At 36.6% G+C, this 16,521-nt stretch overlaps 2 protein-coding genes across 5 annotated transcripts; one reads left to right on the forward strand and one right to left on the reverse strand.

The window, feature by feature from the left end:
* Nucleotides 1-588: 588 nt before the first annotated feature.
* On the forward strand, nt 589-6,916 carry LOC111921767 (uncharacterized). Its single transcript, XM_023917354.2, has 7 exons — nt 589-884; nt 1,774-1,971; nt 2,091-2,213; nt 2,338-2,375; nt 2,461-3,866; nt 4,386-6,340; nt 6,437-6,916. The coding sequence occupies exons 1-7, from the start codon at nt 750-752 to the stop codon at nt 6,620-6,622; spliced, it is 4,041 nt and encodes a 1,346-aa protein (XP_023773122.1). The 5' UTR covers nt 589-749; the 3' UTR covers nt 6,623-6,916.
* A 1,040-nt stretch (nt 6,917-7,956) lies between these two features.
* LOC111921766 (uncharacterized) lies at nt 7,957-15,945 on the reverse strand. Of its 4 annotated transcripts, none has more exons than XM_042899394.1 (9): nt 15,775-15,945; nt 11,121-11,187; nt 9,918-11,019; nt 9,712-9,830; nt 9,193-9,636; nt 8,824-9,118; nt 8,563-8,731; nt 8,371-8,476; nt 7,957-8,297 (listed from the first exon to the last, which is right to left on the reverse strand). In XM_042899394.1, the coding sequence occupies exons 3-9, from the start codon at nt 11,004-11,006 to the stop codon at nt 8,180-8,182; spliced, it is 2,340 nt and encodes a 779-aa protein (XP_042755328.1). In that variant the 5' UTR covers nt 11,007-11,019; nt 11,121-11,187; nt 15,775-15,945; the 3' UTR covers nt 7,957-8,179. The 4 variants fall into 4 exon arrangements, with proteins under 4 accessions (XP_042755328.1, XP_042755327.1, XP_023773120.1 ...); XM_042899393.2 differs by lacking the exon at nt 15,775-15,945 and adding an exon at nt 11,354-15,736; XM_023917352.2 differs by lacking the exon at nt 11,121-11,187.
* Between the last annotated feature and the right edge of the window lie 576 nt (nt 15,946-16,521).

Below are 16,521 nucleotides of genomic sequence, written 5' to 3' on the forward strand. Positions count from 1 at the left end.
GAGAACAACAATAGACGAAGAGATGCGTTCTTTTTATCAGAGCACATCGGTTTTTTTTTGGGTCAGCTACTTTTAAAACATGGACCGGGTAAGTAGATGGGTTAGTAAATGTTGACCGAATCAGCCCATTTTCGTCTTTATCAAATAGGCTGATCGGACCGAGTCAGCCAAAAAGTGCTGACCAGACCCGGTCAGCTCAATATCAAACAAGGCCTTACAAAAAAAAGATGTTTTTAACTTCTCGTGTAAAAAAAAACATACTTAAATTTGACTTTATATATTTTACGAATAAAAACATGTGGTTATAACATTTCCCACCTTACATATGCTTGTTGCTTACTATTTCAAAATCAAATGTGAAAGATGTGTTCTCATAAAAAAAATCATAAAGTAAAGTTCAACACTTAAAGTTATTGATTTTAAATATTAATTAATAACTATTTACCGAGAAAACTTTGTTATTAAACAGTTAAACTTATTATAATGAATGTTATTTTTAAATTGATATAAATTTAAAAAGTATATATACAAATAATTTTAAACGATAAAATTGATGGTGTATTTAGTAATTAAATTAATTAAGGCTTTGGGGGGGGTTTGTTACCGAATGTGTTGAAACTGATTGGAGCAGCACTCCTGCTCCAACTGAAATTCAACTTGTACAGCTAATCCCCTCTCTATCTCTCTCTCTCTCCCCAAAGTCATTGCTACATAAGAGTCTCACAGAGGACTCGGTCAATTTGGGGAGAATGAAAGAGATAATTAAGCAGAAGATGATGAACAGATTGCACCGCCGTAATTCCTCCTCCTCTTCCACCGCCTCCGTTGATTTCACGTCCGGCGAAAGACTCCAATTCAACTTCTCCGGTCTTCAAGCTCTTCAGGTACTTATCCATTCTCCTTGCTCTGTACCTAAGACGCACGCACAGCAAGTTGTACATCTGTTGGATTGTACGCAACTGTTTTATTCTTTTTTATGGTGACAAGTATGCGCAGTAATGTTCATTGCGAGGTTTTAGAAAAAAAAAAGGAATGTCTGATATATATATCGAGTTATAAGTGAGTTTTTAAGTAAATTATGTGGAATGATGTTCTCTTATCTTTATTTGTTGCTACTCCCTCTGTTTTAAATTAATTAGGTCCAGTTTCATTTTTTTTCCTTGCGTTTTAAATGAAATGGCCCTAAATATTATAGACTAGAACCGGTGCCCGATTCATGAGGCAAAAAGTTTACTAATGGATATCATGAAATAAATTCTGTTTAGAAGGCGGAGTTTCCTTTAGAGAGGGGAGAGTTCTTCATTTCTAAACCATTAGGAATCTAACTAAAGCTCATCCAAGGAGGAGCTAATGAAGTCAGTTCTTGAGTTGTCATACAAAATATTCACTAAAACTCCCTTGTGTACTTTGTGATCTCTTTAGCATTACTGTTCAGGCTTATGTAGCTTAATTAGGATAATATTGCATTAAGGCCACAATTTGTCCAGGGAAAATCTAGGTCCACAATACTAACCTTTGATACCATGAAGAGACTTAGAGTCTGAAGTGATTTATTTAGTAATACCCTTGTGCTCTTTGGAACACAGTATATACTGAAATCTGTTTCATAGTTTATGTAACCTTATGATGAGTTTTAACAACAGCTGGCCTATGTTAGACAGCTGGCCTATGTTATATTTCAAGCACCTATCTATTTCAAACTTCAGTTGTGACAGATTCATTTTGTGTTAACCACACCTGTGGCAGATTTCTCATTTTGTTTTGCACTTCCAGGTCCCCAAGGGATGGGATAAACTTTCACTGTCTATCATCTCTGTAGAAACAGGAAAAACTCTCGCCAAAACAGGTCGAGCATCAGTGCAGAATGGAAACTGTCAATGGACTGAGAATTTGTCAGAATACATTTCAGTTCCCCATGATGAGGCTTCAAAAGGGCTTGAGCAGTGTCTGTATAAGCTTCTCATTTCAATGGTTTGATCCGTTTCATGTTTCTAATTAAGTTTCAGTTCGATCAAATTTGTATTTACCCACGTGCTTGTAATGTTCTATGATTATTCCACTAATAATGTATGATTAATGTTTTTCGTTAGGGATCAGGAAGATCTAGCATTCTTGGAGAAGTTACAGTAAATTTGTCAAATCACTTGAATTCTGAAACTTCTATTTCTATCACGGAACCGCTAAAAAACTGTAGTCATGGGACAATCTTGCAGGTTAGTCATCATCAGATTCAGATGCTTCCAGTCTCCTTTTGAAAAACATTTAATAAAACCTTACCTTTCTTGTGGGTTGAAATTTAACATTTTCTGATGAAATTTAGGTTGTTTATTCTTGCAGGTGGAAATTAGGTGCCTAACACCACACACAAGTCTGAGGTTTGTTTTCTGAACAAGAGCATCTTGATATTTATTCTTTCAGTCATTAATTAGCATTGGTTCTAAAAGATGCCATATTTTTCAGGAATGAAAGATGGGTAGACACTGATTCTCTTACAGAAGATACCAATGCTTCTGATGACCTTGATAACATATCAGATATATCTGATGGTAAAATCAGCAAGCGTGTTGTACAAGATAGAAGCTTATCTACAGGGGGGTCACGCAGTAGCTTTGATTCAATGGATGATTCTTTTGGCAGGGAAAGTTATTCCCCTCATAGGAATCTAAGTGAAGTTACAAATGGCGTAATCGGAATACAGGATTCCGTTGGCTCTTTAAATAGCACACAGTATGGCTCATATCGTGCCTATGAGTCTCCTAGATCGATTCGTTCTCCTTATGGCTCAGGAAAGCATACTTTAAGTCAAAGACAAGATTCTGGGAAAGTTTCACATTCCGTTCCGGCATCGCCATTACGAACTTCTGGTTCCATTGAATTTGGTCCGGAATCAGAAGTGGCGAGTGTTGAAGAACTCAGGGCAGAAGCAAGAATGTGGGAAAGAAATGCAAGGAAGTTAAAGATTGATCTGGATTTCTCAAAAAAGGATTCAAGAGACCAAACAAGGAAGTTTGAAAATGCAAGTATGGAGGTTCTTGCATTGCAGACAGAATGTGATGGACTGAAACATGAAATAGATTACTTGAAAACTCTCCTGGATGAAGCCGAAGTGAAAGAAGAGGCTGCTGATAATCTAAAGCTCCAAGAGAAGGATGATATTCGGACGGAATTGGAAGAGGAATTAAAATTTCAGAGAGAGTTGAATAATAATTTATCTCTGCAACTAAATAAAACTCAAGAATCAAATCTTGAGTTAGTTTCTATTCTACAGGAACTGGAAGAGACCATAGAGAAACAGAGATTAAGCTTGAAAGATGAACAAGTTCTCAAGGCTCAAACTCTACTGGATTATGAGTCTGAATGGTCGAAGAAATTAAGCTTGAAAGATGAAGAAATTTTTATTCTAAAAGGAAAATTATCTGCTCAAGTTCCAAAGGAAATACCAGATCTCATTGAAGTTCAAGTTTTGAAGGATAAGATTCGGGAGCTTGAGAGTGATTGTAATGAGCTTACTGATGAAAATCTTGAGCTCCTATCTAAGCTTAAAGAATCAAGTAAGGATAGTGATTCCAAGTCCCCCAATATTGAAGATTCTGAGATGATTGAACTTGAATGCCAGATACAGAATCTGAAAGAAGAGGCTAAGAAGAGAGAGGTTGATGGAATAGATGCTGGCTACCTACAAATTCGTTGCAATGATCTAGAAAGCAAGTGTGTGGAACTAGAGGCCAAGATGCAGGGTTTCAAGGATAAAGCTTGTTATCTTGATGATGAACTGCATAAATACCGTGCAAAAGCAGAAGATCAGGAAAATGAGGTTGCTGCACTGAAACAATTGTTGAAACTGCAGCAAGAAGGAAAACATAAAAGTAAGTACCTTACAATTATATTCTATGCAAAGTTGACCTGACTAATTAGAGATGCACATAGACTGGTTTCATTTCAGTCCTAAACAGTCTGGTTTTTCTAAACAAATAATAGCAGTTACATACCATTTTTATAGTATTGTTTAGCAACTAGTATGACGATCAATATAAAAAATCCTTCAACAAATTATTATTACCTTGTTATATAACTTACAATTACAAACTAAAATCATAACTAAAGCGTTTATTAAAAGTCGCTCCATATACGGTTTAGTCTTTTTTTGTGTAGACAAACTACTTGTTCCTTCAAAGGTTAATGTTTGTTGTCAGGTAGGATTTGTTAATGATTTTTGTTTAAAATACAAATTAAAAAGTTGACAAATATGTGGTTAAATATTTATATACTTTTTGCTATAATTTGGGAATCCGATCCTAATCAGTCTAGTCTTTTTTAGGGCCGGTTTCAGGTAAGTCAATAACAAGTTTCAGTTTTAATGTTGAAAATATTTTTGATATGTGTAGATTCATTCACTGGAGAAGGAGAGGCTGAAGATAATGTACAATGTGGTGAACAGATCAAAACAATGATAAGCAATCCCTGTAATGTTGAAAATGAGTCTGACAATGGTGATATGCTTGAGAAGTTGAATATGGAGCTAAAATCCAGAGTGGGTGGTGTAGATAATGAACTATTGGCAGCAAAAAACTGTGAGATAGAAAAGCTTAAATCAGATTGTTTGGTGAAGGACAAGGAGATTGAGCGCCAGAGTTGCTACCAAAGAGACTTGGAGGCTCAATTGTCTAAACTGCAAACATTAAAGTCTCAGTTGAAGGGAGCTATGAAAACCATGCAATCTGACAGCACAATCATCTCTGAATGTCTAGAAAAGGTAAAAAGCGACATGGTGGTGCTCAGCGCTCAAAAAGATTCCCAAGTTGCAGCCAACAAGATTCTCGAAAAGAAATTACTCGAGATTGAAAGCTGTAACAAGGAGTTAGAGCTTCACTTGGGTGAAATGGAGCTAGAAAATCTGCACTTATCAGAACGCATATCTGGATTGGAACCTCAGCTCAGATACTTAACTGATGCAAGAGAATCAAGTCGTTTAGAGATGGACCATTCAGAGACACGTGTCATGAATCTACAGGCTGAAGTCAGAAGGCTAGAAGACGAAATGGAAACGAACAAAGTTGATATGAGACAGAAACTGGAAAACATGCAGAAAAGATGGTTGGAAGCTCAAGAGGAATGTGAGTATCTGAAAAAAGCTAACCCCAAGCTACAAGCTACTGCTGAAAATTTGATTGAAGAATCCAGTGCACTTCAAAAGTCAAATCGAGAACTAAAGCAACAAAGACTCGATTTATACAATCGCTGCATGGCCCTAGAAGCAGAACTGAAGGAATCACAACATAATTTCTCCAAATTATCAAAAAACTTACAAGATTTAGAAGGTAAGTTTTCCTTGATGATAAATGAGATTGCTGCAAAAGAGAAAATGTTTGATTCGGAAGTTGAGGCTTTACATCTGGTGAACGAAGAACAGACAGAGAAGCTTAACTTGTTCAATCAAATGTACTTGGAGAAGATGGTTGAAATTGATAACCTTCAACAAGAGACAGCACATCTCAGCACACAAATATATTCAACTCAAGATGAAAAGGACAGAATGGCTTCAGAAGCTGTGCTTGAAATGCATGTCTTACGTGCAAATAACGATAATCTGGAAGACAAATTTAGTGCATCTGAGAAGAAGCTTCATACTGTCCAAGTTGAATATGAAGCAAGGATTCAGGAGCTGACTGTTGAGCTATCTGCTTCCAGACAGAACCATGGAGTTCTAGAAGCAAATCTTGAAAAAATGATGGAGCTGCTGGAGAATACTAGATTTGATGAAGAAAAGGCGAGAATCACAGTTGCTGAGCTGGATGGCAACCTTAAACGTTCCGAATACGAAAGAGTACAATTAACAGAAGAGATCTCGAGTCTTAAAGATCAATTGGTGAAGATTCCAGTTTTGCAGGAGGAAGTGGTGGCTCTGAAGAACGAACTGAATGATGTGAAATATGAGAATGAAAGACTTGAAGCTTCGTTACAAATGATAACAGGGGATTATGAAGAACTGAAGGAAGCGAAAAGTTTGTTGTTGAAGAGAACATGTAGCATGCAGAAAGCGGTTAACGAATTGGAAGATCATAAGCGCAGTAAAGTTGCTTTGGAGGAACAGATTATGCGGCTTCAGGGTGATTTAACTGCAAGAGAAGCGTTATCTGCACAGGATGCTGAGTTGAAAAATGAGCTGGGGCGTTTGAAACGGTCAAATAGTCAACTACAATGGAAGATAAACAGTCTTCAAGAAGAAAAAGATGAATGCATGAAGAACGCTCAAGTTCTTGAAGAGAAACTGGAACACATTGAGTGCTCGACTACTAACAGTCCTGTTTCTTTTGTATCAGATAGCATGAAGCCATCAGAGGTCCATATGCGATTCTTTCTTTGTGGTGAATTTTATAGAAGGAAGGTTATAAGTGTTGGCTTCTAACCTTGTTTATTAATTACTATTATTGAACAGGATGTGGAAGGAATTAATAAAGACCATGATAGAGATGTATCTTTACTGGAGACGGAATTGAAAGAGCTTCAAGAACGTTACCTCCATATGAGCCTGAAATATGCAGAAGTAGAAGCTGAAAGAGAAGAGCTTGTGATAAAGCTAAAGGCTGACAGGCCTGGAACTGGAAGGAGCTGGTTTTCATAAATTCAGGGATAATTCGTATACCATTATCAATTTATCATTGCCTCCTGATTACCATTACCCAGGTAAATTTATCTTTTTTATTCATTGTATGTTGATTAAGTTGTTGAAGAAATAGCATGGGGTAAATGAATACAAAAAATAGGAGATAGAAGAAAATACGAGTTAGATGCTAATGTTTTTTTTTCTTCTCAAGGGCCATGTATGTATCCTAGTTTAGTTCATATTATGTAAAAACACAAATTGTGTAACCTGTACATGCTCTATTTACTGAAGAGATGAAGAAATTTTTTCTCAGATCATTACCTACAATCTCTTCATTCTACATTGTATTCATGTCAACTGTAAGAATCACACAAGCAGCAATCCACATGTGAAAAGATAAAAGTTTTGGCTCCAGTCCACAACTTTATTACGTTTCTGCTATTCGAAAGCAATAAGACTAGTTTAAAAGTTGTCTCCTTTTTCTCACATTAGTATATTTAACAAGTAACAACCAATTCCAATTCCAATTCCATCCCAATTTGGTTGAAAATTTAAGGCGAAAAGAAGATTTTTCCATGTAACTTGATTACGCACGCAACAATGAAAACGAGCCACACATTATTCCATTTATACAATGTGTAACAATCATTCAATACCTGACTGAATTTGAACAAATCAGATTTCTAATTAAGCTAAAATCAGAAACTTGCCAACAGCAACAGCACATCATGCTTAACATACAAATTAAGATGGTTTGTTTTACAAGTAAAGATATGATAACTTACACACAAGCAACTAGAATACGGCATATGATGCTAAATTGGTTGTGGTGGGGCCGGAACCAGAGGAGGTGGTACACATGAAGGTACCTAACTTATCCATTCTCCTTCCGTTTTCACACGCACAGCAAATTCATTGCAATAATCTAAAATGCAGGTGTGTGGAACTAGACCCCAATATTTGAGGTTTCAGGAATTGTAGCAAGAAGAAGGAAAACATGAAAGTAAGTAAGTACCTTACAGTTACTTACTTATATATATATATATATATATATATATATATATATATATATATATATATATATATATATATATATATATATATTCTCTTAAACATTAAATTTCAGCTGTCTACAATACTTTGTAATGTGCCCCTTTTCTCCACAATGATAACATTCAGCAGTAGCTTTTCCCTTATTCTTGCAATCTCTTTTTTCTGTAACAAGAATCGACCCCCCATCTGACTTTCTCCTCATGAAAGAGTAATCCTAGTTTAATACGTCCATGTAAAAAAAACACAAACTCCATTCCATATTCCTACTATTTGGTTGAAATTGTAAGGAAAAAAGAAGATTTTACTATGTAACTTTTAACTTTATTACGCCGCAGCAATGAAGGAATGAAAAGGAGCCACATACATGTTATTCCAATTATACAACAAGTGCGCAATAATCATTCAGTACAACAACAGTAGTGAGGCAAAAATGAAGCACTCTCAGTTATCTAATCTCTAGAGATGAGAGAACACAAAGAATTTGTTTGGGTCAGTTTGAGTTTGCTGTCTCTGTTTACACTACTACAGTATGGAGTAAGCTCGGATGACCTCAACAATGGGTGCCCTGCACAATGGACATTTCCCCCCTCCACGAATCAACTCATTTGCACACTTTGAACAAGTACACATGTGCCCACATCTGCAACAATATAAAAGTAATTACAATTATATAATATGTTTTTAACATGTAAAAGTAACTACCAGATATATACCTGTACAACAAAGAATCAATCTGGCTATCACAACAAACACAACAGGTTCCTTTTCTGACTTGACCCCATTTTGATCCATCTTCTTCTGATGTTTCCGCATCAATACCTGCAACAATTATCATAAAACTCCATGATATTCTTAATCAGCTGTTAACTTCACAACGTTTATTAACCTCTGGTGCTGACATGTACCTTGAGCACCGCCCTCCGACCGATTCAAAGCAGCCGAAACTTCCTGTCTGACAGAGCGTTGAAGCTCAAGTTGCATGTCCATGCAAGCCTCGAGCATCCTCTGCATGTGGGTCATCCCCTGTTGTAGCCTCGTCATATCTGCCCTCAAATCATTAATCATCTCCCACTCCTGCTCCATTAACATCAAGCTTAATTCCACAAATTAATGGTTCTATATCAACTTAATACATAATATATTAATATGACAACAGCTTAACTTACGAGTTCAGAGCGATGCTGATGCATGCTGTGACGTGACCAACTGGAATAAGGCAAATGATGCCAGATTGGTTGTGGTGGGGGGACAGGAGGAGGAGGAGATGCTAAAACCTGTCCGTCCCTGTCCCTGTCCCTGTGCTGTTGTTGTTCCTGCTCACCCTCTGGTGAAGCTGGGGTCGGTATATTCCGGTGAAGATCCCAATCGATGGGTGCACGACCTTGTCTGTTCACATACGATTGTATCAACTGGTCCAAACTCTCACGGAAACCACTACGAAGAAGATTAGAAACACTTCTCCTACAATAAACAACAAAAAGTCAGTTAATCCAATCCCAACACAACCCTGTTTACTGTTTAGTAGTAATTATTACCTGCTTAAAAGTTCCCTGAGTTCCATGCTGTACACGTTATCATCTTCTGGTGGGTGAAACCTATTGGGTCGCCTAACACTACCAGAATGTAGCATTCTTGGTGGATCAGAAGCTCCTTCTGACCAATTCTCAACCTCATGTGCACCATCTCCATCAGTAATAACTGAAGTCGCCTCCTGAGGCCAATCGTTATAGCTTACCTCCTCCTGCCACTCTCCTCTCTCATCTTCAACAACCTGGTCTCGCCACTCCTCTCCTTCATCAATATTCACTTCTTCATTTGTGCTCTCAACAGCTGCAATGCTCTCCAAACTTCCTGTTCGATCACTCACCATCACCTGATGAATCTCGCTTTCCTCCACCCATATTTCTGATTGTTCTTGGTCTTCATGTTCCGTGATCTCCTGTGAAGAACTGTTCTCTGATCTGGACCTAAAACCTTCCCTGCTCCAACGGGGCGCCACATCAGCAACTGACAGTCACTAATAACATATCATCTTATACAAATATAATATATACCTTAAACCAGAGATTGTGTTTCGTTGTCTCAACTGAACCAGCTCACTTGCTGCAACTGAAGATGGTCTCTCATCCTCTACGGGTCTTTCGTTTCGCAAAAATCTGCCCCTCAGTAACGACTACAAAAAAAAAAAGTAAACACAATGCTCTCAATGATCATTCTATACGGGATTTTGACTTTTGAATGAGATTGAGAAGGAACTGACCTGAATGCGGTTCCGATGTGCAAAATCAGAAACTGCACGATACTCAATCAAACCCTCAAGTTCCCTCTGGCGTTCTCTTTCAACCCTCATAAGTAAATCAAGTAGAGCTTGTCTACCACGCAGCCTCAGCATATCCCTTCGTATATGCTCTGGCTGCCCTTCACCACCTTGCTCCTCCCTACGAGATCCCCTCTGCTGACTAGTCATTTGTACCCACTCCCTCACAATCCTCACTCTTTCACGCTCAGTTTCCCCAAGCCATTCTGCTCTTGGACTACTACTACTACCCCTATCTGTTCCACTCACACCACTCTCCCTCCACCCTTGAACAATGTGCCTCACCCTCTCCCTTTCCACCTCACCTATATCAGGAGTTTGTTCCCGGCTAGACACCTCGTTGTCTTGACTCTCGTTCCGTGCTTCCATCTGATCGTGTGACCAACTTCCATACTCATTCTCACTACCTTGATGTTCACTCCCTCTGCCTTCTGTGGTGCTTGAAACATTTGTGTTCGAGTCAACACTCCTCTGATGTCTGAGTCTCACTCTTACCCTTTCACGTGCACGGTTCAGTACATGTTCATCTTCCAACTCTCTCCACATCTGTAAGATGGAAGATGCACGTGTTCTCGGTCTCTCAGCATTCCCTCTGGAGGTAGGAGAAGAAGACTGAGACTGAGACTCCCTCAAGAATGAGGAATCCAACATGGAAACAGTATGCAAACCAGCAAGTGCCATTAACTCAGACTCACGGTTTCTCCTCTCTGTTGTGGCAATCATTTCCTGTGCTTGCCTGGCAGCCCATCTGCTTAAAATCCGCGAGTGACGTCTTCTGGCAGCTGATGACTCTGCCAGATCATCACCTTCAAGATCCGACCTCCTCCTCCTTCTCATGAGCTGATCACCACCAATCTCAGTCTCGTCGTCATCGTCACCCCGCGGGGAGCTGCATGATGCAAATGACATACAATCATCCAATTGCCCCCTCATTAATTCCTCAAATCTTCTTTCGAAATCCAAACAAGCATCGGTAGTGGTAGCAGCAGCGGTCTCAGGCTTCTGTGGAAATTGCTGTTGAACATCGGTCATCTTCTCACTAACCCTACACCCCAAAAAATAACACTCGCCACCTCAATTCACCAACCAAACACAAAATTGACCATTTTTCTAAGCAAAATCAAACTTATTTGATGGGAACCTAACCTTAAATTGAGATAAAAGACTCGTTCAATTTATGAAAAACATTGCCGTGCAATATAATCAATATTACCTGATGAAAACCAAAATTTGTATCATCAAGGATACGATTCAACGGGAATATAAAACAAATCGAATCGAGATCCATCGCAATTAATGGAGGAAAAAACGAAGACGATGAAAACGAATTCACCGTAGAAGAATATCAATTATCAAAACCGTAAGGAAAACAAACGTACCTCTCAAGCAGTGTTTCCTGTTTCAATACATTGGAAAATACAAAACCCTACGAAATCTCTGTTGTTATAAAAGCAAAAGAAAAAGAAAGCGACGAAGATGAAGTTGTGGCAGATGGAAAACGAAAACGAAAAGTAATGGAGAAAGTGTATGGATTTGTGTGTTGTTGATTTACATAACATAGGAAATGCGGAAGACGGAGGGTTGAAATCGGTTTGATAGATGGTAAAAGAATTATTTCAATTGTTGTTTGTTGGGCGCGATTTCTATGCCACAGAGAAAGAATTGACACGTCTGTCCTCTGTCGTCTGTCTCTGTATCAAATATCTAAGAACAAGGTTCAGCCTTTAAAGGCTCCTCCTTAAAATGTGTTTACCCTTTTTTCCTCCCTATTTCCTCGCTTTTCTTTTACCATTTTTTTAAAATTACAGTTCAACGTTTAATTGACATTTACCATTTAAAATCTATTAATCCTTCAAAATATTTAAATAACTTTAAGTTTAATATTGTGTCAAAAAATTTAACTGAATATCATCTAAAAAAGATTGGCACGTTTTTATATGGGAAAAGTATGACTTTATATTTTTGTTCCATCCTAAGTGAAAAAATGTATTGTTTTGATTTTGATCACTTATACTATATAGTTTACGTGCAGATTCATATGAATTTAAACGTAAAATCAGTATGTATTTTAGATATTTTTCTTGTCTTCACAGTAAAAAATAGAGTAAATTACAGAAATCGTCCCTGTGGTTTGGTAAAAATTATGCATTTGGTCCCTAACGTTTTTTTTGCACTCGGATCGTCTTGTGGTATCATTTTGTTACGTTTTTCGTCCCTTGCATACATGAAAAGACTATATTGCCCTCTTTATTTATTTTTATTTTTTATTTATCAATTAATAATTAAATAAACTTTAGAAAATAAAAAATAAACTTTTCTTTCACTATATCCCGTCTCACTTGATTCACTCGTAGAGACGACTCTTGAAGAGTACAGCCGACGTCCACCGGACTGCCACCAGAACTATTAGATTGCGGTTGGAAGTACGAGATATCACTGGAGTAGTATTTTGATGCTTGTGTACTACTCCCTCTGTCCCAATATTATTGGCCACAGACAAAAAACACACAGATTAAGAAAATCATTAATTATCATTAACTTTATATAATAAAATGACAGTTTTGTCCTTACTTTGTATTTAATGTTCCATTAAATGCTTAGTTGGTTAAGTAATAATGAGAGGGTATTTTGGTAAAAATATTATTTATTTTTAGAAGTGGACTATTATTTTGGGACAAACCAAAAAAGAAAGATGGACTATAATTTTAGGACGGAGGGGGTACAAGAAAGAGGATGAATGTCATCATTGATTCACTGCCGGATTTGCATTTTGTTCAATCACCAGATCGCCTCCCTGAAATCAACGCCACCATCACAATGTTCAATCACTGGTTTGATGACAGAGTCGATGGTTCGATTTAGAATTGACGGTGCCAGTCAGGTTTGGTGGATTTGATTTCAAGTAAGATAAAGGATTTTTATGGGTTTGATTAGTCTGGAAGTTTGCATCAGGTTTGGTAAGTTGATTTTTCTGGAATGCATAAGGTTTAATTTTTATAGATTTGATGGATTAGAGTTCAGGTTTCTAGGTTTCCGGTGGATGGTGATGATTATCGGTTCTTTTTGTAGGGAAGGTGGTGGTGCTCGTTGACGATCTACTGGAGGAACGAGTGAAAGAAAGTATGTCAGAGTTCTATGCTCATTGAAGTTGATAAAGGAGATGGCGGGGCTTGGGATTTCGAGAAAGGCGTGGTGGATAAGCAGCACTAGGAGAACATGAAGAGACAGAGAAGAGAATGTTGATTTCTGATTATAGTGGTTTGGTTTTTATTTCAGGGTAAGTTTTTTAGACTCAGTTTTGATTTCAGGTATCGATTTATGGTTAAGTATTCGATGACATACATGGTGGAAGCAGTGGAGGATGACAACGGTGATCACAACTTGAGTTCAACTTGTAGCTTTAGTTTTTTTTGGTTGACTTCAGTTATTTTCATTTCAAACTAAGTTCAGTTTTGAGTTTTGTTTCTGGTTACAGGGGAGGAAGACATAGGGAAAGAGAAAGGAAATAATGGAAAACAAAAAAGAAAGGGAAAAGGAATCATTTCAATGGTGTCATCAGATTTACGGTGCTCATCGAAGTGTGCGGTTCTGCTCATTGAAGTGTGCGGTTCTGGTGTTCGTCGGACTTTGTTACCGGAGATGAGAGATGATGAGTGAAGAAAAAAAATGCTACAGGAAATGAACGTAGAAGATGGCGTTGGGGTAGGATAGGGTATCGGGGAATAGGGAGGGTAGGATCCATACGTTGAAATTAATAAATAATCTATTATAAATTAGAAAAAAAAATATTTAAGTAATTTACTCTAAAGAGGGCAATATAGTCTTTCCATGGGTGAAGATGAAAAACATGTCACAAAATGATCTCAGTGCAAAAAAAAATGTTAGAGACCAAACGCTTAATTTTTACCAAACCACAGGGATAGATTTCATTAATTTACTCTAAAAAAATATGTTTTTTTGTTTAAATACATAGAGTTGCTTTATGGAACTCAATTTTTCGTTTAGAAAAACATTATAGCACATAGCCATATATTGCCAGTATCTCATGTAATAAATTTAACATAAATTTATTAACTGTTGAATAATAGCCAAAATCCAAGATCAAAATTATATATAGATTAAAACTGTGTTCCCTTAGGAACAGTAAAAGGTTCTTATTGGTTCAATTTTTTTTCCAAGATCTGCCCACCTTTATCTTTCCCTTTGCGACTGATCTTGGATATTCGGATCACCGCATCCACTTCCGATCGCCTTTTACCACCAAAAAACTTTTTATTTTTCTCCATACCCATTATCCACCGCCTTATTCTTCCATCAACTGCCTTACGACTTATCATCTTCTATCTATTGCTTTCTCTATTCATAGGGCTTCTCTTTAGGGAAGGTTGCCATCGACCCACATCAGTGTTCCCTCAAAAAAAAAATCTTTCTTCCACCATGTTCCATGTTGTTATTGGTTCATTTTTTTGGTCCCTGCTTTGAAGATGTTTATATTTTTTTGTCTTTTTGAAGTCTCGCCTCTGATTAGCATATTGTCGTGGTGATGGAACGTTCTCTCCAAAGCCTGCTACAACGAGTTGTTGTTGAAGGGGGGATTGGGGGTCAGCTGGGTCGACGAATTTGGAATTGTTTGCCCTAATCTTCCTTCGTTTGGGTTCCATTATTTATTTATTTATTTATTTTATTTTTTTGGCATTGAGGCGATGATGTTTTCGATTTGTGAAAAAAAATCCCAACTTCGACAAGCGTTGGCAAACAGTGACCATATCACGTCTCTCATTCAGTAGGTTGGCTCTCATATATTCCACTTATAACCCATCCAATATTTTGTATCTCATTCTATAATTTTCTAGAAACTCAAAAATTTCATAATAACAAGGCTCATTTGGTTGTGATTGCTCATCATTATCCCATTGTGTCTGGCTTCCAGCTTTGTGCAAAAAGATGGAAATCCCTTACAAAAATCCTGACTTAGCACCGTAAGACTCTCTTTCCTCTTTGTTTTCCCATTAAGCTATGTTTGGATAAATCATAATAATTTGAGAAAATGACTTAATGGAGTTGTTGGAATATATTATATTAATTGTACATCAGCAAAACTGCAACAACTTTTTGCTTCGCAGCAGTGAAGAATGAAACGTTACCATTAGTGGTAGAATCATGTGATATCAAGGCTATTTTCACTGGTCATAATCATTTGAATAATATATGTTGATTTGCGACTGGAATAATCTTTGTTATGGTGGAGGTTTTGATTATCATTAGAACATGGAAGAAACTTGATGATGGAAAGCTAACCACCAATATTAAATTGTTCTTATTTTTATCATAGAAAAAAAATATCTATTTTGTCGTTTTTTTTTTTGTGAAATTAAATTGTTTTTTCTTTGAAGTTGGAAATTAAATTGCTTAAAGTATGCACAAGATGTATTTTTGCACATTCTCTGTATCAGATTTTAATATAATGCAAGAAAGCAAGAATTTTCTATATATAATAAACAACAACCTACATGCAAAGAACCATAAATTCCAAATGGGTGTTGCTAGATTAACCTTCTTTAGACACCTTATGAACATATTTATTAAAAGTCAACCTATAATAACCTATTTATAATTTACCTTTTCAGAAAATAATATAAATTCAACCAATAAAAATATCTTAAAAATCAAATAGGGTGTCTATATAGAAAAATAAAATGTTTTTTTAGTCACCTCCATTCCAAACATACAACTCCGAAAAACCTTTCCAACCCATGTGAAGCATGGGATCTTTTTCTAGTTTATGTGAAGGAATACTTACTTGAAGACATCTATTGATGTTGAAGATGAGCATTATGATTCTTGATGTAGAAGATGAGCCTTATGATTCCTTCACTTTCCATAATGGTGTCTAAATGATTATTCTAATGTAGAGAAATATACACAAGATAATGGTGTTCTTATAGAGAGGATTTGGGATATGAAAAATGAAGAAGTGTGTTCTCTCCATGAAACTTGCGTCTTCTTATATATGTGTTTTAATTGATTATTTACACCTTATGGAAAAGTATTAGAACCACACATAATTGATCCCTCAAGTTATGAATAAATGTCATGTCTATCATACTATATAAATTAATCCTAGGACCTAATATATTATATGACAAATAATATGATACATAATATAAATGTACTCAACGCATAAAAACACTTTAAAATAGTATGATTGCCACATTAATGGGTTATTTTCCAACACGTAGGATATAAAATATGATATAAATAAGAAGCTTTATAAACAATAACATATATCAATTTTCTCCTTCCTCTCAGATTAAATAAAATATACCTACTAATCGATTGACGTGTATAATCTTCAACATGATTTATCCGTTTACTTTTAAAGTTTTAATTGAAGCAAGCCAAGTAAAAACCGGAAACTTTTCATTTTGGTTCCGGTTGTGGTGTGAATAAGTTAAATAAAAAATTAATTTAAATTCAAGCCGAATGATTAAAGTTAGACAAACTTATATAAATGGTCCTTGTGTTTTACTAAAACTCACATACTTAC

This window comes from Lactuca sativa, chromosome 2 (genome assembly GCF_002870075.4).
Source record: "Lactuca sativa cultivar Salinas chromosome 2, Lsat_Salinas_v11, whole genome shotgun sequence".
Lineage (NCBI taxonomy): Eukaryota > Viridiplantae > Streptophyta > Magnoliopsida > Asterales > Asteraceae > Lactuca > Lactuca sativa.